At 39.8% G+C, this 24,902-nt stretch overlaps 1 protein-coding gene across 4 annotated transcripts; it reads left to right on the plus strand.

Annotated features, from left to right (window-relative positions):
• The first annotated feature begins 7,437 nt into the window (after window positions 1-7,437).
• Window positions 7,438-24,816, plus strand: kif16ba (kinesin family member 16Ba). Of its 4 annotated transcripts, XM_057332155.1 has the most exons (32): window positions 7,438-7,743; window positions 9,398-9,467; window positions 9,552-9,665; window positions 10,081-10,197; window positions 10,347-10,444; window positions 11,992-12,101; window positions 12,194-12,336; window positions 12,413-12,581; window positions 12,658-12,789; window positions 12,870-13,045; window positions 13,135-13,200; window positions 13,796-13,855; window positions 13,937-14,056; window positions 14,164-14,215; window positions 14,458-14,595; window positions 14,735-14,817; window positions 16,052-16,140; window positions 17,255-17,287; window positions 17,606-17,659; window positions 18,005-18,206; window positions 18,295-18,506; window positions 18,587-18,971; window positions 19,143-19,403; window positions 19,522-19,859; window positions 21,763-21,918; window positions 22,009-22,114; window positions 22,500-22,547; window positions 22,865-22,909; window positions 22,997-23,119; window positions 23,218-23,307; window positions 23,649-23,732; window positions 23,828-24,816. In XM_057332155.1, exons 1-32 carry the CDS (start codon window positions 7,697-7,699, stop codon window positions 23,987-23,989), a joined length of 4,083 nt encoding a protein of 1,360 aa, XP_057188138.1. In that variant the 5' UTR covers window positions 7,438-7,696; the 3' UTR covers window positions 23,990-24,816. The 4 variants fall into 4 exon arrangements, with proteins under 4 accessions (XP_057188138.1, XP_057188140.1, XP_057188139.1 ...); XM_057332157.1 differs by lacking the exon at window positions 22,500-22,547; XM_057332156.1 differs by lacking the exon at window positions 17,255-17,287.
• The last annotated feature ends 86 nt before the right edge of the window (window positions 24,817-24,902 follow it).

A 24,902-nucleotide genomic window follows, 5' to 3' on the forward strand; every position in this document is an offset into this window, starting at 1 on the left:
TTTATTGAAAGTGAAATCCGTTTTATTTGCTATTTAAAACTACATTTTTACTATCATTTAAGTTTCGTTTCCATTTACGTGATTGTTTGCCTAAATCTGCTCTAGCCAGTCAGAAACTATTTACAGCTGTGACAGAAGGTAGAGGGGTCAGGATGATGAAAATGAACACTACGGGATTTTAACGATCTAAGCGCATGGTCTAAACGCACGTTGTGCACCCGCCTATAGGCACATTTACTAATGTACTCTTTAAATACCCAAAAACATATTGCGTCATTGACACGCCAACAATGCACCTGAACACACCTATTTTTTAGACAAGAACGCCCATGGGCGCACAAATGGATTTGCTATTTAAACAATGCGGTGCAGGAAGGGAAAATTAGAACTGCGTCAGGCTGAAACTAGCAAAAACACTTGTACTGTACATCCACATTTAACCTGGTATTTTACATTATTCTATGCTTCCAGTAACATACTCAATTTACATCTACAGTGCGGTTAGATATCTAAAATATCTTAAAATATGAAAAATGCAGAAATATATCCAATAAAGTGACATTTGTTTTATATTTTATCGATATCAAGACCATTACAGCATCTTTGCAAAGGTACAAATAAATATTTGTGTTAGCGTTACCTGCAGCATTAGTAGGAAACAGCAGGGCTTAATTTGTGTTGGAAAAAGCCGGATCTGGTGTGGTGCCGAAAAATAACTCCTGCCAAATTATGACTCCCCCATTCCCCTCTAACATTACCCTTATCAAAAATAAGTTTATTCAAGTGTGCTATAAGTATACTTCTTTTAAACTTAAAATAGAAAAATATTCTTTCAGTCTACTACTTATGTACTTCTTAGTAATATATACTTCTTAGAAATATACTTATATTTACTCTTAAGTATACTTGATTTTACTGAGTGAAAAGTTTAAGTATATTTGGCCTATTGTCATGATTCTGCCTCTTGTGGTCATATTTTTCTTAGTCTTGTGGCAGGATCATGACAGACCCACGTGTTTAGTGTGAGAGAGACATGACATTGTTTGTTTTGGCATGCCATGTGCTCTCTCCGGTCTCGTCTCTTGACCCCGCCCTCTCGTTTCCTCATTATTGATTGTTAATTATTTAATGCCCTGCACCTGTTCCCCTCTTGATTTGGTTCCCTATTTAATGCCCCTGTGTTTTCTGTCTTGTGCATCTTCGTTTTGATTCAAAGCCTTGTTTAGACGTTGCGTCTTGCATGCCTAAAATTGTTTAGTCACAGTCTAGTCTAGAAAATTGTTTAGTCACAGTCCAGTCTAGTCACAATCTAGTCTAGTTATGTCAAGTGTTGTCTTAGTTCAGTTTAGTTAGTTTATTGTTCTGTTGAGTCTGTGTTATCCTCCCTTGGTCAGTATTTGTTTTACCACCCCTCATGGGTCTTTTGCTTTGTGTTTTATTATTCAAATCTTTGTTTTCTCTGATCCTGTCTTCATCTGGGTTCTCTGTTCCGTACACTATGACAGAACGAACAGGCCAACAAAAGAACCCAGCAGACAGTGCTTCAACTCCAGAGCTAAACCGTCATAACCCGCAGGCTCTTCGGACTACGTCAGAACGATGTGGGCGTGCGATCTTTCGCTCTGGAGTTCCTGGCGGCGGCGAGGGAGGCGGGGTTCGACGAGGCAGAAATGAAGGTCATCTTCAATGGCTGCCTGAACGAACCGCTCCAGCCCTCCGAGATGAGGATTCTGAGGCCTCTGGGCTTCGTTGATATGGTGAGGTTCACAATGAACCAGGAGGAGTCCAGGGCCTCAGCCACAGCTACTCCATCTGTGCCCTTGTTCCCGATCCCTGAGTGTCGCGTCGTGCAGTCACCACCCTGGGAGACCCTGATTTGTCCACCTCAAACCCCGCCAGCGACTCATCGTGGCAAGCGGGGAAGAAGGGAGTCGGCGTCAGATGCTTCCCATGCTCCCTGCCGCTACCCCTCTTCCAGCCACAAGCCTCGTGGCCCGGCCCAGGAGGAAGAAGAGGAGGATGAGGGGCACAACCCAGCAGCCTCAACCTTCCCCTGGGGGTACTCCGGGATCCCCGCCGGCCGCCAGCGAGCCGGCAGCAGCAGCGGCCACCAGAGAGCCAGCAGCAGTGGCGACCGTCACCGAGCCAGCGGCGGCAGCAGCAGCAGCAATGGTCAACTCCGGGTCTGCCGCTGTCTCTTCTTGTGTGTCTTCCTCCAGGTCAGCCTCTGTTTCCCCTGTGTCATCGCCCCGTCCTTCAGTCAGTTTACCTGCCTCTGTCTCCATGTCTTCCCTGGACTCTGTCCCTGTCGCGGGGAGCCCCTGACTTCCCCCAAGCCTTGGCTTCTCCACATTCTTCCCCCCTGTTATCCCTGGATCCCCTTGCAACAACCTTGTTCACCTGTCATGCCGTCACCCCTGTTGGGAGCCCCTCCAGGAACTGTTCCCCTATTCTCATCCCCAGCCAGGCCTGTCCCTTCCAAGCCCCCTGAAAAACCTATGCGGACTTCCCGCTCTCGGACTCCTTCCATGCTTCATGTAGGACAGCAAACAGTTCTGGGGCACAAAACAGATGAATTTAAGTTTTACGACCTCTCAATGTGTGTGTGTATGGGGCACTGGTTCAGCTGTAGTATAGATGGGGTCAAGAATAGCAGGAGAAACAATACTACAGTTAATGCAATTAATAAAATGTAAATTTCTATCTTCCACAATTGCAAAATTTAAAAGCTTAACTATTAAAAAGTTAAAATATAATACCAAAATCGTTTGTTATTTACATTAAAAACAGTGCCACCACAAACGTTACCAAAACCAAGTAACTGTTAAAGTCACCATGAAATTAAACAGGAAAATTCTAAGTGTTTTACAGTGTTGCAGTGATTATTATAAATGATTCCGTGCACACCATCATTTTTTCAAAATTAATTTGCACTTGTAATCTTTAATCAAAAACATTAAGCTCCTCTCCCCCTCTCAACAACAACTCTTCACCACATGACGTCAGCAAAAAAAGAGGTAAGACTATGTCCAATGGCCAGGCATTTTTAGCCCTCCTAAACAAACTAATCAAAAAGGGAAGGGCAAAATAAAGCCCCGCCCTACATTTTTTTCAAATTTCAGAAGCCGTTTCCCTCGGATATATGTCACGATAAGGAAAAGAAGTCAATCGCAACTTCAGTTTCATGGTGACTTTAAGGTAAACAAAAACCGATTACGTGGGTTCACCCCCAGCTTGTGTTAAAAAAAGAGGTCAGAATCAAATATAAGTTTTTTTTTTCAGTAAGAAATATACACATGTAGTAATGTGCTGTGATGTTTAATGTATATATTCAAAGTAACACCCGCTAAAACTCACTGATATAAATTGTAAATATACGTGTAGGCCACATACACAGCGCATAAGTTGCGGTTTTTATGACGTACACATTTACATTACCTTTAGTGATAACCTCAATCTATAACTTACTTTACTCCATTTTTAACAGATGCGAAATATTGCACACACATACAGACAGCGACAGGACGTTCCAAACACGCAGACACGGAAAGCCTTCCGGTGAAATGGTTAGCAGTGACGCCTGGTGGTGGAAAGTGGAATAAATAATATTTAATATATTTATTAAATAATATTTAAATGTTTATTAAATGCAATGTAAAGTCAATTGGAGTCCATTGTATTGAGATAAAGCATTCTCCGCAGTGTGATCTGTTTTATACTACACATTTTGGCAATTTTTATTTGATCAACTAGGTATTACATTCATAAAGAATTTTTCCATATTCCATACTTTTCGTCCATTCTGCAGAAATAGTAGGATACAATTATGCAGTGTGCTGTTCTGCACAGCAGTGTAAGCGCTCCTTAAAACATTCAGAAACATGCATTGCTTTTATTCTCTGAAATGTGTATTCTTTAACAATTTAAATTCTACTTCTGATGTACAGTCAATACATTATCGGTTATCAGACTTGAACATTATTTTAATGGCCATAAAGAAAACTTATCGGTCACTAATTGTCACTCAGCAAATTGTTCTCAAAGTAAAACATTTCAATGATGTAAGCTGACAGCACAGTGTCAAGGACACAAATGCTCTTATCAACCCTAGTTGGCACAGTTTACTGGTACAGATAATCAGATTATCCTAAACCACAGGTATAGTTTAATCAAAACATTTATATTTCTGCTTGATTGAGTAAAGGATAGCGTACAATCAGTGGCTATTATACTGGAGAAATATAAACATGATGATCAGCTTTTTAATTGGTGGGTTTTCTTTAGAATTATGGGTTATGTCGTTGAATTGTATGAATTTATGAAATAGCATGTAGGAATATATTCCTTGTTGTTATATTGTACTTGTGTAACAACACTTGGGTAAACTGTTTCATGTCAAATAGGTCGAAGAAAATCCAGGTCACTTGACACTGAAAACATGGAGTGTGTAGGGAACTACTGTATGTTGGCAAGTAAAAAAAAGACAAAAAGGATTAGAACCTTTTTTGCAGTGTATACTTCACCCAGACATACACACTTAACTTTTAAGGAGGAATGGAAAAAACAGTTAACCAATTAGCACAATAAATTGTGAGAAGTGTGTCTCAGAACTGGAGCACACATATGCTCACGTATACAGGTAAAATTGGATTACAGATCTAATGATGACTGTAGTGTTCCCTGGGTCACCTGATTATTTACGGCAGCGTGGCCTTGACTAACATCATAATGTTCTCAATGAGATCAACCAGTCTATAAATAATCAAATACATATAAACTACACGAATGAATTTCTTTACAAAATTTACTATTTATCCTTTTAACAAAGTTCATATTATTTATGATGACTCATTTGTTATTTTTACATCTATTTCCAAACAAATTAAAGATGTATTTCAACCTACATATGGAGGAAATTCAATTATGTCAACATTAGTATAAGATGCAGAGCAACTCCTGGCATGTCCTTTATAGATTCATATTTAGTATGATGACATGTGTCTTGTTTAAAACAAACGTGACCATTTTTGATCCATATCAAGTTTGTCATTCTTTCTTTGGAAACATTTATGGCAACACTTTTAAACAGCTTCGCATTTTTTTTAAAGGGACAGTTTACACAAAAATAAAAATTCTGTCATCGTTTAGCTCAAGTGGTTCCAAATCTTAATACATTTCTTCGTTCCAATGAACACAGAGAAAGATATTTGGAAGAATGCTTCTAACCAAACAGTTCTTGGCCACCATTGAATAGGAAGAATAACAATGGTAGTCAAAAGTGCCCCCAAACTGTTTGCTTTCATCCTTTGTGTTCAACAGAACAAAAAAAATTATAAAGATTTTTTCCTGCTATGGTAGTCAAGGGTCAAAGGCCAAGAACTGTTTGGTTACGAGCATTCTTCCAAATATCTTTCTCTGTGTTCATCAGAACAAAGACTTTATACAGATTTGGAACAACTCGAGGGTGAGTAAATGAAGACATTTTTTTTATCTTTGGGTGAACTGTTCCTTTAACTCAACAAGGGACACAAGAAACAAAAACGTTTAAGAAGGTTAATATGTATTGGAACGTGTAACGCTCGTAAATGTAAATGTAAGACTTCTTGCTGGTCTAATCCCTTCTCTTCATTACTGAGCCTATGTAGGACTTCACCAACAGAATTAAAGTTCACCTGTCTGATCGTGCCATCCAAGTTTAGCTAATCCTCTGTTGGACTGTCTATGTCAATATCCTATCGACGCACACAGACACTGGGCTAATTTGGGGATTCCAATGGTGTCATGAGGGAGGGATGAGGCGAGGATTATAAAGGATGGAACTTCACATCCTCTCATGAATGACGTGTGTTTGAGATCAGACTGAAGCTTGACTGATATACTGTAATACACTTCATCAAGTTTCAAGATCCTGGGAAGTAATCTTACTTTTCTTGACCACCAAGCCTGGAAGGAACCCTTGAAAAAAGAATCCTCTTGAAAGAAATTAGAGTGAACTGGAATTTACGTCTGTAGCTCATTTACGCCTGCAGGAATCATGGAATCGGTGTCGCATACGTTACCTCGGGCAGAAGGTTTAATGCCTCGGAGAGCTCTGAAGGTCCCCGCTCGTGGGGCCTCCTCACAGTTTGTGGGTTCCACCATCGTCATCCTCTCTTCTTACGCTGTGGCGACGCTAGCCATGAACTTTGGGAAAAAAATCCAAGAACAGCGGATGGGCACTGACTCTTTAAAAAACTGATGTGAGGTATTCTGGGTTACACAGTAAACAGATTATTATTACTGAGCGATCTGTGCTCACTTTCATAGAGCACTTTAGTCACGTGCTAATGGCTCGTAATGGAATTATATATTATGTGAAAATGCCTTATTACGCAGTCATCTCAAATTATAAGAATGATCTGATAACAGAGTCTGCTGGTAGAATCAAGCTATGGGTGTGATATGTGGACTGGTGTGCTTTGTACAATATGGCTTGTTAAAGAAACAGGATAACGTAAACGGATTCAGGACGGCATCAGACAGCCTTTTATTTCTGTGTGCAGTCGTCTGGGAACAGTCTCACCAACATCATGTGTCATTAAATAATATCACAATGTTGTTTCTTTATTCTGAATGATACATTTACATTGTGATTGTATATTGTCAATTTAATTTAAAAGAATGCAAAGTAATTATAATACTTTGTAATATGTACTCCCTAAAATAATGTTAGAATAGAAGACACTAAATTATATTCCAGACACTAAATTATATTGCAATTTAGTTATAACATAACTTGATTATAGTACAGTCTCTGTCCTTATTGATAAAGCTATAGGACGATTATTTTTTTTTGTTACTGTGTAAAAGTGTGAAATGTCGTATTTGTCTTGGGGTGCTGTAATTTAAAGCTTTAAAATGGCCTGTATAAATAAAGTTATATAAGACAAGAAACGACGGCCCTTTTTGGTCTTTATTCACCTTCTTTAAGGCTATACTTCGTTTTTTTTTTACAATAGAATAGAATAGAATAGAATAGAATAGAATAGAAACAGGTTAGTATAAATGGATCATGACAGTGTAAGTTTATTAAAGCTAGTAGATAATTTAATCGGGAGTCTTAATATGTGACAAATCTAAAGTAGATTTAGAACAGACCAGATAAGAAGAAAAAAATATGCTTAACCAGCATTATCATTATTTCATTTAAACATATTTGAAATATTTTTGTTTAATAGAACACTGGTGGCACAGAGCTGGTAGTTTAAACCTTATAGGTTGCTGGCTTTAGTCCTGCCCAATCTTTTGTATTATCGATCACAGGGGAACCTTATCTGACAGTAACAAATTGAAATTCTCAGCTATCAGGATGATTCCCTTGCATTGAAAAACCCGACTTGATTCCCATACAGCAGGTGGCAGTGTCGCGTCTCCTGTGTTTTCTGTATGCAGCCAGTGCACCAGCAAAGAGAAAGACGTTGTGAATCACTCCGGGAAAATAATACAAATTGATCAACTGCGTTCAGAAGAAACGTGTCTTCTATTCTCGGGAATCATGAGTAAACCGTAAACGAGCGCGATCATCGCTCCTCACGACCGCATTCGTCTGTTTTACACGGATTTTACAGCCGATATCACGAGTGTCAGTCACCCATGAGAACTGTCGCGAAGTGTTTCTGTGATTGTGCGAGTCCGCTCTGATCTTCAGGGATGTGCCATGGCATCGGTTCGGGTGGCAGTGCGGGTCCGGCCCATGAACAGACGGTGAGAGAGTCACAAACACACACAAGTAAACACGTGTACGTGAATTTGCGGAGCGAAATACATGACAGCAGGACGGAACACATTAAATACATAAAATAGTAAAACATGTTATTGGCTTAATATTATTATTTATTGTGACTTATTTTATTTTACTGAATTTTTTTTCTGGACCATGTTTTTTATTACAGTAAAGAATCTAATTTGAATCACCATTGAAAATAATAGAATTAAAACCGACATCCTAAAGTTATGAGATTTTGGGGCAGTATGTAAATCAAAACAGTGTTCGTAGTGAAGTTTCTGTTGTTACAAGCACTGAATTCCCTGTACATCCTCTGGGAATACAGATGATTTTTTTTCCCGAAACATCAGCTGGTCCCATAGGTGCGGGACCTGGGTACGTGTATGGGGCGAAAAGACTAAATATAAATATATAGAAGTTGTTATAAATAATTCAATTATTTTTTTGCAGCCTAAATGTCACTGTCGAAGAACCCAAGATGCTCTTTAGATTCTGCTCAGATCACGTGGAGTCCACGTCATAGTGTCCTTAAATTCAAAAGGGGAAATATTTTAATTCCTGAAATTCATGTTAATTTTTCACACATTGTTATGCTGATAACGTAATTTACAGTGTGAGTGTTCATGCATAAATACATACATACTTACCTTCTTAAACAGCTCATGAAAGTATCATTTACATTTATGCATTTGGCAGACGCTTTTATCCAAAGCAATAGGGATATAACCAGGGGCGTACTGGCCATCTGGCTTACCAGGCGTTTCCCCGGTGGGCTGCTGACGTATGGGGCCGTAGCGGAGGCGTTGGCCGCTTAGACGGACATATTATGCGAATGCAATGGACACGTATGCATGCGGGCCTAAAAATGCCAGGGCCGATTTTTCTTCCCAGTCCAGCCCTGGATGTAACGATTCACTCAGCTCGCGATGCGATTCACGATTCTGATCTCACGATGCGATTTATTCACGATTTACTCACGATTTATTTTTACAAAATGAATTGAAACAAATTAGAAATGAGCAACTTCCCTTGCATTATTTCTTAAATTCTTCATGTTTCTTTGTATAAAAAAATTATCTTTTATTTCAAATAACAAAACTAAACTACAATTTTATAACAAATTAATAATATAAAAAGTCTCTTTTGTTAAACTAATACTGTCTGTGCTTTTCTTGGATTGTTTTGCATTTAAGAAACGTCCACGTTTAGGTTTGCAGTGAACATGGCGGCCCCTGCTGTTCAAAAAATGTATTGCGATTCAGTTCACAACTCAACCGATTTTGAATCGTCACACATTATAATCGATTTTCAACCGGCTCACGGTGAATCTTTACATCCCTACAAAGCAACTTACAATGCATTGTATTACACATTTGATTCTAACTCTATGCAATCCCCTGGGGTCGAACCCATGGCCTTGCCGTTGCTAGCGCCATGCTCTAACCACTGAGCCACAGGAAAGCTAGATTAAGACCTGCGAAAGTGATTTAAACCAACAGAGCAGTTAAATTAAATTGTCTCCTATTAGTGTGCATGTCTATGGACTTTACCGGCTTCGCAGTGTGTGTGAATAATAAATGAAATGCATAAATGCAGATATTTTATTCATGTAGTATTGATTTTTTTGGACAGGGAGAAAGACCTGTCTGCCAAAAGCATCATCGAAATGGAGGGAAACAAGACTTCCATCACCAATGTAAAAGTAGGTGAAAAACTGGCTGTTTCTGAGGTCAGTGATTCACAAATAAACGTTTGCAGCCTCATTTTTGGCTTGTTTGTTTATCAGATACCGGATGGTGTGACTGGAGATTCCGTGAGAGAGAGAACGAAGACGTTTACGTACGATTTTTCCTACGACTCCTCGGACGGTAAAAGTGCCAGTTTTGTCTCGCAGGAGAAGGTCAGTGGGTATTGATTGTAAAAATGAAAGCTAAGGCTGGTTGAGCTCATAAAAAAGATGGATTTTTAGAACATTTATTTATATTTTAATATTAATGTGTTTGCCCATAAAAAGATGTTCTACGTAGCCACATAGACTCAAAATGTTTCTTATTGTTTGTTGTTTGATAGAGGTGAACTTTTAAACAACTCTCTGGGCCCATTCTGTATAAAAATAATCTGATTTGTTTAGAGATTAATCCATTTAGACCTTGTGTAGATTAGTTAAATTTGTGAACCATGACAACATTGTGTCTGTTGTTGTTCAGCGAAGCACTAAATATGTCGGTAATTCAGTGCTGGTTTCCAAAAGTTTATCATTAACAATACATATAAATCCATACATTTGAGTTTGTGGAATATTTTTGTGTTTGCAGGTGTTTAAGGATCTGGGCACAGATGTTTTGAAGGCAGCTTTTGAAGGATATAACGCCTGCATCTTCGCCTACGGCCAGACCGGGTCGGGGAAGTCACACACTATGATGGGCATACCTGTAAGAGATTCTTTCTCTGAACTTTGACTTGAGCACGACACATTTTTCAGTACAGAGATATCTTGGTAGCTTGTAAAATAATATAAATGTATAAAATATTGATCATATTTTATGTGATGTTATTGTAATTGAATCTTGACCTGCTGTAGGGTGATGTTGGGCTAATTCCGCGAATTTGTGAAGGATTATTCAGCCGGATTTCAGGCATGACTCGAAGAGATGAGGCTTCTTTCCGCACAGAGGTCAGGTGAGTTGAATCAGATCGAAATTAGAAGGATAGTTCACCCAAAAATGTTAATTCTGTCATTATTTATTGACTCTCAAGTTGTTACAAATCAACCAAACAGTTCTGGGCCACTGTTGACTATCATAGTTGGAAAAATGACAACGATAGCCAAATGTGCGACCGGAACTGTTTGGTTCCCATATTCGTCATATCTTCTTTTGAGTTCAAACAAACACTACTATGGTAGTCTATGGTTCCCCAGAACTGTTTAGTTTAAACATTTCGTCGACTTAGAATTATAAGGTTCTATCTGACATTTTGGTCAAAATTGAGTTATTCACTTATTCTTATTCTGTGCAATTTATTTACAGTATGCCATGTTTGTTTTTTTAAATGTGTGCATTTTGGGACTTTTTTTAAGAAAACAAAAAGGGTTTATCTCCAAATTGAATTATAATTTGGTGCTATAAGGTTCTATCTGCAAGAGCCAATCAGCACTTTGAATGCACATAAGAGGACCAATCAGGATCAGCTTTCTTTGTCATGTGACCGGACTCCTCAGTGACGGGAATATCTGAGGAAACAGTGCAACACAAAACAATGTTTAAAAGAAACCTCAAGGTTGACTGTTTTATTGATACTCTTGTCAACGAGAGCAGCTCAAACGACATTATTTTTGTTTTGTTTTAGGTTTTGTTGAGGAGATTCATTTTTGTATATTTATAGACACAACACTAGCCAGCAGCGCTAGCTTCCTAATACCTGTCTTTACATAGACTCCCATAATGCAGTTAATGCCAAATAGTCAACAGCGTCAAGAGTCTTGATAACAACAATAAACATTATTATGTTTTTTCAGCCATACTCATCTCTAAAAAGTAATTGATCTGTCCCGCCTTCTGTGGATAAAACATCGATAGAACAATTAGCACGGCCTTTTATGCTTAACTTGAACAAGAAAAAAGCATCCTAAAATATGAAAGAAGTGTCATAAAAACCATGTAAATGTATTATTATACACTAATTTCATGTTTTAACACAACTTACAAGTAAATTGTTTGTGTTGCTTGAAAATGTATTGCGTTAATGAATGTTTCGCAGATAGAGCCTTATAATTCTAAACAGAAAGTGTTCTTTCAGAATCAGAAGGTTCCATCTGCGTTTGACCTGTTCCAAAAAAAAACATTTACAAATTTCTGAAAATGTTGATATTGTACATTTGGAATATTGTTTTTGTCATGTATAAAAGAGATTTGTCCCTCATATCATTTTTGCAATATGAAATGCAAAAACTTAAAAGCTCAATATCTCAAAACTACTCAGACAGAACCTTATAATTCCAAGGCGACGATTTCTCTATATATCTTTCATTGTGTTCAGCAGAACAAAGACATTTGTACTTGAGGGTTAATAAATGATGACAGAGTTTTCATTTGCATTTTTGGGTGAACTGTTCCTTTAAAGGATCGTCTGTGAAGGTCCGTAATGAAAGCAATTGAAACAATAATGCCGCAAAACGCAGAATACAAACACAAATCTTGTTCTTACTGTTGTCGTTGTGTTGACAGTTACCTGGAGATTTACAATGAACGAGTACGTGACTTGTTAAGGAGAAAGATGGCAAAGACGTATAACCTCAGAGTGAGAGAGCATCCAAAAGAAGGGCCCTATGTGGAAGGTAAGAATAACAGAACTAGGGTAACCAAAATACCAATTTGCATTGAATTTGTATTTGAACATAAAACGCATTTAAAAAATCATTGATTTTAGACCTATCGAAGCACCTCGTGCAGAACTTCAGTGACGTGGAAGAGCTGATGGAGGCGGGGAACATTAACCGCACCACGGCCAGCACGGGCATGAACGACGCCAGCAGCCGCTCGCACGCCATCTTCACCATTAACTTCACACAGGTAACTGCAACACATCACAGGCTTGACCACACGGCGAGTACAGCAGAAAGTAACGCAATAATTCCCATCCTCACAGGCCAAGTTTGATGCTGAGATGCCGAGCGAGACAGTTAGTAAGATTCATCTAGTGGACTTGGCAGGAAGTGAGCGGGCCGATGCTACAGGTGCCACTGGGGTCCGACTTAAAGAGGGCGGCAATATCAACAAATCACTGGTCACTTTGGGCAACGTCATCTCAGCATTAGGTGAGTAAGGATATGGTATGAAACTGAATATTTAAACTGTAAAGATATCAAATGTATTATTTTATTGTGTTTGTAGCTGATCTGTCACAGGAAGGATTAAACAGTCATCTGAAGAAGAAGCAAGTGTTTGTTCCATACAGAGATTCGGTGCTCACCTGGCTCCTGAAAGACAGTCTGGGCGGAAACTCCAAAACCATCATGATCGCAAGTGAGTGAAGAATTAAACATCTTTTCAAGCACATCTACATGCAGGAGTAGTTTTCATTTTAAAAACCATTTGTTTTTCAGCCATTTCACCCGCAGATGTGAACTACGGCGAGACGCTGAGCACGTTACGCTACGCCAACCGAGCCAAAAACATCATCAACAAACCTACCATTAATGAAGAGTCTAATGTTAGACTCATCCGAGAACTCCGGGCCGAGATCGCTCGACTTAAAGCTCTGCTCGCACAGGGAAATCAGGTCTGAACTTGATCCTGTTTTACGTAAAGGGTTATGAACTGTGTCATTCTAATGTACTCTTGTTTTTGTGTGCGTGTGTTTTTTTTTAGATTGCACTTTTGGATTCCCCCACGGCGTTAAGTATGGAGGAAGAACTACATCATAATGAAGCCAGGGTAAACTACACCCTTTTAAAGCATCGTTTCCATAGCAAAAGATATACTCTCCTCTGTATCATAGCATCTCTGCAACCGATATAACCTCACTAAGCGGTTTTTAAATCTTAATGAAATCAAATTCAAGCCCATAAATACCGTTTGAGCATCCCGGCACAGCAACCAATGGTGTTAGGCGGGACTGTCTGTTTGACTGTGTAAAAGTAACACACTTGATTCAAATCACATGTTTTTATTAGGGCTGTCAAACGATTAATCGCATCCAGAATACAAGTTTGTGTTTACATAATATATATCTGTGTACTGTGCATAATAATTTTGTAGTTATTAACACATACACATACACATACATGCATATATTTAAGGAAAATCTAAAAAAATATTTATATATCATTTCAATTATTAGTAAATATAAATAAATACATGTAAATATTTCCTAAATATGTATTTATGTGTATGTGTTTGTATTTATAAATACAAAATTAATATGCACAGTGTATAGACATATATTATGTAAACACAAACTTTTATTCCGGATGCGATTAATCGCGATTAATCGTTTGACAGCCCTAGTTTTTATACCTGTCTGTGACAGGTTTTAGAGCTGACCAAGGAATGGACGAACAAATGGAATGAAACTCAGAACATCCTCAAGGTTTGTGGCAGTGATGAAGGCCATCTGTACTGCATTGTGTTCATGCATCTGTAAGCTCTGATGTATGGTTGTGTTGTGCAGGAAGAAACTCTGGCTCTGAGGAAGGAGGGAATCGGAGTGATCTTAGACTCAGAACTGCCTCATCTCATTGGTATCGATGATGATCTACTCAGTACCGGCATCATTTTGTATCATTTGAAGGTAAAGGGTTTGTTATGAATGTGATTGTGTGTTTGTAGTGCGTATTAAATGTAATAATCTGTGTTTGCAGCAAAGTGTGTCATGATTGAAGGAATGTGTGTTTACAGGAGGGAAGGACATATGTTGGTCGTGATGATGCTACCAATGAGCAGGACATTAGTGAGTGAAATCTGCTTTCGTGGACAGAATTATTAGTTATTAATTATTAGTATATGTGATATATAATATATTGAATTGTCTAAACAGTTGTGTAAGTGTATTTCTTAATAACCAATTAATAACTTTAGAATGAATTTCATGATGAAAACATAATTACACGCAGTACATACAACTTATGAAGTTTTTCTGGAAACTAGATGATAGTAATACTCGATATTTTGTGTGCGTCTATGTGTGTGTAGTTCTTCATGGTATGGGTCTGGAAAGTGAACATTGTTTGATAGAGAATCAGAATGGCAGGGTGACTCTCATCCCTCTGAATGATGCTCAGTGTTCAGTCAACGGAGTTCAGGTCACAGAGCCCTGCCAGCTAAACCAAGGTTCTTATTACAAACATTTTTTACACTCTTTTTACAAATATTTTTTTATTTAATAAAAGAACGTGTAGAAGTGATGTTTTCCTTTATTTGTGTTTTTTTCTTTTCAAAAACAGTAGCTTTTTGTATTGTTTTTTTTCAGGAGCTGTTATTCTGCTCGGCAGAACCAATATGTTTAGATTCAACCATCCCAAAGAGGCGGCAAAATTACGAGAGAAACGAAAGGTGAGAAAAATTTAGATGAACTAAATTCATGTTGTACCAAACCCTTATGACCGTCGTTCTTTCATAGACACTCTGGCTGTGGAATCAGACACTGTCAGAACCAGGTGCTGGCATGCTGCAAACTAAGTGAACCAAAAATAGCACAAAAAGAAGCCTAAGGCTCGATTCACATTTCACGTCTTTTCCGTGCGCATATTTGTTATTTTAAATGTAGACGTCAGGGTTTTTCCTGGCTCAAAATGAGGCTGAGGTGGTGCCATCCTGATCTTGTACACGCACACGTAGGCCTACCGTACCTTTAAGTGGCTTAACCAAAGTGACTTTGAGTTTGACATATTAAAAGTTCTAATAAAATTAGATAAAGATGACAATTATTAAGTTATATAAAACATTACTTTTATTCAACCAAACAGAAATGTTTTTTATCATTTCAACTAACTTTTCAGCCCACAATAGCCAACTGAATTAACCAGTCTTTCTAAATGAGCAAAGCTCATTCACATCTTGCATTCTCTGTGGTTCACTTTAAATGATTCAAGGATCTCTTATATTCGCTAGTGACTGAAAAGTTCAATAGTTTAAATGAATCGGTTCAAATGAGTCATTCGTGTGCGAGTCGTTCTGAACGTTCATACTGGCGAACTCGCTGTGTACAGTATACGCTGATTCAACGACCCAACTGCACAGCTAAAGACATTACAATGATGTACGTCATGTTAATTCAATAAATTTCAAGAAATTAAACATACTTGGATGTAAAACAAACAGCCGTGAAACACAGGCTGGCTCTTGTTCTGCAACTCTTTTTAGCGCCTCAGTGTGCTGATAACGAAACAGCGCCTCCACTGTGGCGTAATGTCGCAACTGCAGTTACAAATGACAGTCTGTTAAATGCACGCAGCACTTCTTGGGAAGACTCGCAACATAATTTTGGCGAGAGCCTGAGGCGGCACGACATTTGACTGAGGCGGCCGCCTCCAATTTCCATAACCATTCATAACCATTCAATAACCATTAGAGAACTTTTTTTTACAAAAAATAAACTGTAAAAATAACTTTTCCAAAATGTTATTATTTGGTTCCCAAAATAGTTGAATTAGTGATCTGTTCTGTGTTGGCTGGATAGCTGCATAAAAACTCTTCAAAATTTATTTTAGTTTCACCAAAAACAAACATAACAATATTTACATAACATTTTCTTTTAATTTAATGTAACATTGCTGTTGTTCAACAGAGTGGCCTCCTGACAAGTCTGAGTTTATCTATGAGTGACCTCTCCAAATCCTGTGAAAACCTCTCCACAGTCATGTTGTATAACCCCGGGTAAGTCACCCACGCGTGCGAATAAACGTGTGTTTGAGAGCGTGTGATATCTTCCTCCCGACTCCTCTTCCTCAGTCTCCTCCATATCTTCCTTACCAGGAGCCTCCTCTTCCCTCCTCTTTCCACCCTCCTCTCTCTCCATGCTCTCCGACACCATTGCTGGTACTCCTGATGTCGCATTAAAATACAAACTCCAGCCCCCCACTCACCAGTACACACTAAATGTTAACAAAGGATGCATTATGTATTCGTGACTGTATTGAGATCGACCAATAGAAATGTAGGATAAAGTGCATGTATGTCACATTATTTCTGCTCCAGAGTGCCTTTTAAAATAGTGAACAATAAAGATTGTTGATCAAATATGGTTGGAGACTCAATTAATAGGTCACAATCAAAATTTAACAAGAATAGTGGTCCAGGTGACCAGAGTTCGAGTCCAGTCATGTGGTCCTCACTTGACTTCTGTTCCCCACTCTCACCCCATTTTCTGATGTCTCTTTACTATTATGTTAAAAAACTATGAAGGTACAAAGACTCAAAACAGACATGTTGAGCATGCCAGATTTTGGCAAGAATTTTCTTTGGTTAAATTTGTAACCTATCCCCAACAAATGTGTGCTGTAAGAGGAATCGACAAGTATTGACTGCAACAGTCAATCAAAATATAGCCACTTGTTTTTTACATTATCTTTTAAAAAATAAAAAATAAACATTTTTTTAAAAGAGATTTTAATTATTATTAAGTGATTGATTGAAAATATTGCAGTAGCCACTATATGCGTTAACAGTCATTATTATTATTAGTCCAATTTTCTATATTGATGCATCCCTTTTAAACAATATAGCGCATGTTGGCTTTTGCATTTAAAGCAGGCGCGTCTGCATCATGCATGTCAAAAAAAACTCACAGCTTGGCCCTGACAGTTCTTTCGTAATGGCGATTTACAGTTGCAGGCAATAATCTACAACATCAGCTCAAATATTTTTTTACTTGAGGCCTTACCTCTGCAGGAGTGAATGTAGCTCTGTCATAACATCCTAACATTTGGGTTACCAACAACTAAAATAAAACTGGTGATGTTTTTTTTCTTTCTGCACTTTTTTGTGGCAGTCTCTTCACTGAAAAGGGACCCATCTTTCTCAGGTAGAACATAAACACACCACTAGTCTGTAACTGTCGTCTCTTTATTTGAATATAAATCGTCGTGTTTGTAGGTTTGTTCTTTCCATTTCTCGTCCATGCAGTTATTTGTCCCCTCACGCCTCATGATCATAACACTTTAGTTAAGCGTGTGTCTTCATCTGACTGCTTGTTTGTTTCACGTCGCGTAACCTGCAGCATGTGCTTGTAGCTGCGATGGAGTTGATGCCGACCTTCATCTCGTGCACTGCTGGGAGTTTGCTGTGGTGTGTGCGTGTGTGTGTGTTTTAAGGGTGGAAACCGATTGTTTTTGTGTTCCAGACTGGAGTTCGAGAGACAACAAAGGGAGGAACTGGAAAAACTTGAAACTAAAAGGTTTGTCATGTGACCACAAATTCAACAACCATTATTTCATGCAAATCATATCAAAGAAACAGTAACAGGTCAAGATGAAAGTTATCTTAACATTTTACATTAAACAGCTCAAATTATAAATAAAGATATGTTACAGATTATGTCCTGAAATACCTTCAAAAATAAGGTTCTTTATCTTATTTGTCTATTGTCTCTTTGTATTTGCACATTTGTTGATGCACACAAAACATTATTCCTAACAAATGAATGAAGTCTGCATTGAACACCTCATTTTATTGTCATGGATGATGTCACTGCTGAATCCGGCCAATCACCATCCTCACCTCTGACTCTTTGGTGCTGTAGGCGGCTGATAAAGGAGATGGAGGAGAAGCAGAAGAGTGAGAAGGCGGAGCTTGAGCGCATGCAGCAGGATGTGGAGTCTCAGAGGAAGGAGTCTCAGCAGGTGCAGCTGCGCATACGCAGGCAGGAGGAGAGTCTGCGCAGACGCAGTCAGGATATCGAAAGCAGACTCAGAGACTTGATCGCTGAGAAAGAAAAATTCCAGGTCAGACCGGTGTTCGGGAAATGACCAAGTTTTATGATTGTCATTTATAAGCATTTGAAAATGTTAAACCAACATATGTTTTATACAGGAGGAAAGACACAGGGACCAGAAAGAACAGGAGGAGCAGAAACAAAAAAGACATCAGCTACAGCACGAGCAGCTGGAGGAGGAGGTGCGGAAGGGAGATGAGAAAGCTCAGGCCCAACGAGAGCGAGCAGAACAGACTGAGCTCTTTCGTGAGCTGGAACGCCTCAAAAGAGAAAGAGAGAACCAGGCTGTCAAACTCCAGCTAGAGCGCAGGTGAGACGGTTTGTGTTAATAATATAATTTCTTGTAGATTTATATTTCTTGAAACTTCAACAAATGTCCTGAATGTCCAGACGTCTGGAGGAGCGAGAGAAGGAGCAGCTGAGCCTGGTCGGGCGTCTGGAGGAGCAGCTGAGGGAGCGCAGCGAGGAGGCGGCCGCCCTACTCACGCCGGACGAGGTGCATCATCTGGAGGAGGAGAGACGGACGCTCGGTGAGCTCAGGGAAGAGCTGCTCCGTGCGAAAGAGGCGCGGATCGACGGAGAGGATGAGGGAGGGGAGGAGGCGCGGAGGAGAGTGCAGGAGCGATACGAGCAGTTCAAGCAGGTGCAGGTGGAGGAGCTGAGTTTGCTGGAGGAGTCGCTGGTCGAGCAGAGGGACAGGCTGGAGCGAGAGGTGGACAGCGAACGGACGTCGCTCGGCCTGCTGCTCCACACGCACGGGGACAAACAAAGACAGGTAGAAGTGCCCTTTACACTGGAACTAGTAGAAATGGATTCTTAATTTACAAAATAACGAAATCGTTTTTTGATTAAAACCTGATTTTGACTCATTCATCATTATTTATGAGTCATTTATTTTATTCATATCGGTTTTAATGTGTCTCTTTCTTGCGTCTTGTCCCTTCAGGTCCATGACATGATGGAGCGTGGCTTGCAGGACGTCTCGTCTCTGAGTCAGGAGGAGGTTCTCGTCCAGCAAGCTGAACACAGGCTGCAGCAGAAAGAGAAACAGTTGATCTCTCTGCGTGAGAAGCATCTCCCTGCTGTGTCTGAGGAGCGCCAGAGAGCCATCGAGCTGCTAGAGAGGGTGAGAGGAGGAACAGGGTCTCCTGGGTCTGACACCAGTCCAGAGGAAATGGACAAGGACCTAGATGAGATGCTGTATCAGGTAAAGGTTTGAGATTCGTTTTTTTTGGTGCGTTATACCTTAAACACACAACGAAGGACTGCCGAAAATATTCTCTATTGCCGAAAATATTCTATATTCTCTTTTTTTTCTATTGCAGGTAGAGAAGGAGCTAGAGGAGAAGGAGGAGCGCTTGTCTCAGTACAGCGCCAGCACAGAACAGTTGCAACAGCTGCAGCAGACATACGAGTTCACGGCGAACGTGGCCCGTCAGGAAGAGAAGGTTCGGCGGAAAGAGAAGGAGATCCTGGAGTGGAGGGAGAAACAGCAGCGGGAGGCTTTAGAGCAGGCAGTCGCGCGTCTGGAAAAAAGACACTCCACCTACCGCAGAAGCCTCAGCCTTGAACCTGAAGCCGAAGGACCCCGCAGGAGGTCACAGTCTGCACTGGGACAAAGCACTTTCAGGACGTCAGGAACACAAGACCTGGACCAGGAGAGGTGTGCTGATTTTCTTTCTGGTGTTTTTTTAATGATTCCCAGAAATGACTTAATTAGAAGTCTGCTTTAATGTAGTTCCTATGCACTGCAAAAAAAAAAGTTTTTTTTCAGTACAAATATCAAAAAAATTGTGGGATAAAGATACATTTGCTTGGGAAGCAAAATGACCTAGATAACATGTCTTGGTTTTTTTTAAATATCAAAATTAAGTAAGTTTGTAACTTTTATATTTATTTTAGATATATTTTTGATATTATAATAATATAATAGACACACACATAGATAGATCAAAATAACTCAACACACAGCCATTAATGTCTAAACCGCTGGCAATAAAAGTGAGTACACCCCTAAGTGAAAATGCCCAAATTGGGCCCAATTAGCCATTTTCCCTCCCCGTTGTCATGTGATTTGTTAGTGTTACAAGGTCTCAGGTGTGAATGGGGAGCAGGTGTGTTAAATTTGGTGTTTTCGCTCTCTCATACTGGTCACTGGAAGTTCAACATGGCACCTCATGGCAAAGAACTCTCAGAGGATCTGAAAAAAAGAATTGTTGCTCTACATAAAGATGGCCTAGGCTATAAGAAAATTGCCAAGACCCTGAAACTGAGCTGCAGCACGGTGGCCAAGACCATACAGCGGTTTAACAGGACAGGTTCCACATAGAACAGGCCTCGCCATGGTCGACCAAAGAAGTTGAGTGCACGTGCTCAGCGTCATATCCAGAGGTTGCCTTTGGGAAATAGACGTATGAGTGCTGCCAGCATTGCTGCAGAGGTTGAAGGGGTGGGGGGTCAGACCGCCTGTCAGTGCTCAGACCATACGCCGCGCACTGCATCAAATTGGTCTGCATGGCTGTCGTCCCAGAAGGAAGCCTCTCCTAAAGATGATGCACAAGGCACAAGAAAGCCCGCAAACAGTTACCCGAAGACAAGCAGACTTAAGGACATGGATTACTGGAATAATGTCCTGTGGTCTGATGAGACCAAGATAAACTTATTTGGTTCAGATGGTGTCAAGCGTGTGTGGCGGTAACCAGGTGAGGAGTACAAAGACAATTGTGTCTTGCCTAAAGTCAAGCATGGTGGTGAGGGTGTCATGATCTGGGGCAGCATGAGTGCTGCCGGCACTGGGGAGCTACAGTTCATTGAGGGAACCATGAATGCCAACATGTACTGTGACATACTGAAGCAGAGCTTGATCCCCTCCCTTTGGAGACTGGGCCGCAGGGCAGTATTCCAACATGATAATGACCCCAAACACACCTCCAAGACGGCCACTGCCTTGCTAAAGAAGCTGAGGGTAAAGGTGAAGACCTAAACCCTATTGAGCATCTGTGGGGCATCCTCAAACGGAAGGTGGAGGAGTGCAAGGTCTCTTACATCCACCAGCTCCGTGATGTCGTCATGGAGGAGTGGAAGAGGACTCCAGTGTCAACCTGTGAAGCTCTGGTGAACTCCATGCCCAAGAGGGTTAAGGCAGTGCTGGAAAACAATGGTGGCCGCACAAAATATTGACACTTTGGGCCCAATTTGGACATTTTCACTTAGGGGTGTACTCACTTTTGTTGCCAGCGGTTTAGACATTAATGGCTGTGTGTTGAGTTATTTTGAGGGGACAGCAAATTTACACTGTTATACAAGCTGTACACTCACTACTTTACATTGTAGCAAAGTGTCATTTCTTCAGTGTTGTTACATGAAAAGATATAATAAAATATTATAGGGGTGTACTCACTTCTGTGAGATACTGGATACTGTGTATATATATATATATATTTATTTTAATATATTAGGGCGATGTCATAACACTTGAAGTGCTTTTAGTCATTATGCTACTTTGGCTCCCTGGTAAATCCAGAAGTGCTCTCCCGTGCCCTTATGGGTTTTCTGGTTGTTCTCAGGATGGAGAGAGAGATCGCACAGCTAAAGCAGAGGATCAGCGAGTGCGAAGGAAGTGGGCGGAGTCTAAACGTGAGCAGCGAAGAGAAAAATGTGAACCAATCGCCCGTCAGCCCCATACAGACTCTTCCCGTTGTACTGTCACTAGGTGACGAGAGGTACTATACATACATACAAAAATTCATTATTTCTGTACTAGTGTTTGCAGTTTTTGTAAATATTTGTGATTTGCTCTTGTTCCACTTCAGGGTAAACGCTCTTATTGAAGAAGAGGTCCAGCGGAGGCTACAGAAACTAAACCTGCTAAATAGAGAGAATAACAACACTCTCTCATTGTCTTCAGACTCACTACAGGTATGGACAGTTACTTATTGAAGGCATCTCCCGCTATTAATAACTTTATAAAAGGACAGTTCACCCAAAAATGGCAATTCTGTCGTCATCTGCTCACTCTTATGTCAATCCAAAACTTTATGGCTCTTTTCTTCTCTGAGCCATGAGGCTGGTTGTTATTCTTACAAACTTCCAAGTGTTTTTTAGAAGATTGTCTCAAACGTTTACATTTTAAAGCTGCAAAAATGATGAATTTCTAAAGTGTTGTTAAACCTTCAAACAAAGGTTTCTACAATAGTTTTAACATTTAGTGCAGCTTGTGTTGCAGAAACGACACACTTCACATTATAAATATATATTGTACAATGTTTAACAAGACTCACAACAAAGTTGTTTAACTCTTCAGGACGAGGATCAGGATAGTGAGGGTAGCTCTGTTAGATTGACGGATGAGGTAAGCACAGGCCTCAGCCAATCAGGGCCTGATTTGCATGATCCAGCCCTAATTCTTTGCATACATCCCTCACAATCTCTGATCTCAGTAGATTGGGTATTTCCTCTGTGGTTTATAGCTTTGGTAGCATGCTGCCCACCTGTCAACTCTCGCGTAGATGCTTTTTTACCCTTAAGCCCTTAGCTGCACTGAAACTTTCTGCAACTTCACTGTGATGGAAAATCACAAGCCTGCTAGCCTTTTGATAGCAGCTACTATAAATTCAGATTTTTCAAGTTATTTTTGTATCTCTAGTTAATGCTGTTTTACACTTTTAGGACAATGATAAAAAACTAATCGACCCACGCAAACTGAAATACAAGGTATGGTCTTATGATGTATTTGCATGTTATTTCATTGGCAGCCTATGAAATGACAATTTCTGACTGGAAGATCCTGTCTTTTCACAGCGGCAGGTGTCGAAACCTCTGGATCCGAGTCCAGACAGTCTTAAAAATCCAGTGAAGATCAGCATTCCCCGTTACGTCCTGTGTGGACAGGGCAAAGATGAGCACTTTGAGTTTGAAATCAAGGTTTGCCTGCGTTCTTACAACCACAGATCTGGATGTGTGAATGAAGCATACAGTGCATCTGTGATGTCTGACAATTGCTTTCCATTGTCTTTTTTTAGATCACAGTTTTGGAAGAAACTTGGACGGTGTTTAGAAGATACAGTCGTTTTCGGGAGATGCACAAATGTCTGAAATTGAAATATCCCGAGGTACAGCCTGCATGTACATGTAATATGAAATACATTGTGTATTGCATTTATTGCCCATTATTAAAGGTCCAGTGTGTAATTTCTTGGAGGATGTATCGACAGAAATGCAATATAATATACATACTGTAACTATGTCTTCAGAGGTGTATAAAGACCTTACATAATGAAACGTTATGTTTTTATTACCTTAGAATTCGCTTTTTCTATCTACATACACTGCGGGTCCCCTTGCGTGGAATTCGCCATGTTGTTTCTACAGCAGCCCTGAATAGACAAACTGCACATTTCGTAAACATTTTATCTCCTTTTTTCTAATATTCTTAAATATGCTCTTGCTGTAGCTTGCGGCTTTGGATTTTCCTCCCAAAAAGATATTTGGAAACAGAGATGAGAGAATGGTCGCAGAACGGCGGAATCAGTTAGAGGTAAATCCCACAAATCCAGCCATCAATTCTGGATACATTAACAACCGGGTTTTGTTTTTATATAAGGTGTTGCTAACATCTTAGTCTTTTCCCAGCAATACCTGCGGAACTTTTTCCATGTGATGATGTCACCGTCCTCGTCTTCTCCTCTCAGGACAGAAGAGTCTGGACTGCAACTTTCGAAACATGCGGTGTGCAGCATCTCACTTTTCTTTAAGAAAGGTGTTTTTGACTACAGCAGCCACGGAACAGGCTGACACACAAGACTCAAATGAAACGCAGACACTGTCATTGAAATGGACTTCGAGTAGCTTTCTAAAATATGCACATTTCATGAAATTCATATAAGCGCAAAATCAAAAGAAATGTTTTCTTTATTTTGCTAAGATTTGAAGATACGAAGCATGTCTTTGTTTTTGCACTACAGTAATAATATAGTAGTAATTCTTTTGATTTCGGAGTTAATGATGCTCATGAGCTCACTCAGGAAAGCTGAACATTATAACTTGAAAGAGAGGGAGCAGGAAAAAGTTTAAAGTATATGTTAAAAGTTTTGTAGTGCCTTGTAGGCAGTAACTGAGATTTACATGTTTCTAAGAATGAGAAATGTGGATTTTTGACAACAGACTGCTGCCATAACCTGCTCCAAACATCTTAAGTTTACACAGGACCATGGGGTCTGTAACTAAGCAAATAACGTCTTTTAGCTGCTATTTGCTTTTTGTAGTTCACCATGTTCATACACAGTTGCTTTTCTATGGATTCAAAAACAGCTAAAGTTATGCTTTCTATTCTGGCCTCTGATTGGTTGACTTGAGTATAAAAACTGTACAGTGATTGTAGGAACCGTTCACGCGAAAACTCAATTTTGTAACTTATTATTTACTCCCTTGTCATTTCATGACAGTTTGGAATGGGTAAATAATGACAGAACTTTCATTTTGGTAACCTAACTGCTTGTGTTGTGTATTTACTGTATAATCCTCATGTTTTATAACCACTAAGAGGTCAAAGCTCAAAGGGATGAACTCTAATGGTACATGTACTGCAAGCTAACGTCGTCCAGAAACAACAGATGTCACCATTACCATCCTTTACTCCCCTTCACGGACCCTTGACACAGATTAAGGGCTTTTTAAGTAGAATATAGTGTAATAACACGGGTGACTA

Source organism: Triplophysa rosa, linkage group LG4 (genome assembly GCF_024868665.1).
Source record: "Triplophysa rosa linkage group LG4, Trosa_1v2, whole genome shotgun sequence".
Lineage (NCBI taxonomy): Eukaryota > Metazoa > Chordata > Actinopteri > Cypriniformes > Nemacheilidae > Triplophysa > Triplophysa rosa.

Bases quoted from the DNA above. Each gene is read 5' to 3' on its own strand.
- kif16ba (XM_057332155.1), top strand. From the start codon at position 7,697: ATGGCATCGGTTCGGGTGGCAGTGCGGGTCCGGCCCATGAACAGACG. The intron at 10,445-11,991 runs GTGAGTTGAATC...TTGTGTTGACAG, and splicing joins TCTTTCCGCACAGAGGTCAG to TTACCTGGAGATTTACAATG. The intron at 14,216-14,457 runs GTGAGTGAAATC...ATGTGTGTGTAG, and splicing joins TACCAATGAGCAGGACATTA to TTCTTCATGGTATGGGTCTG.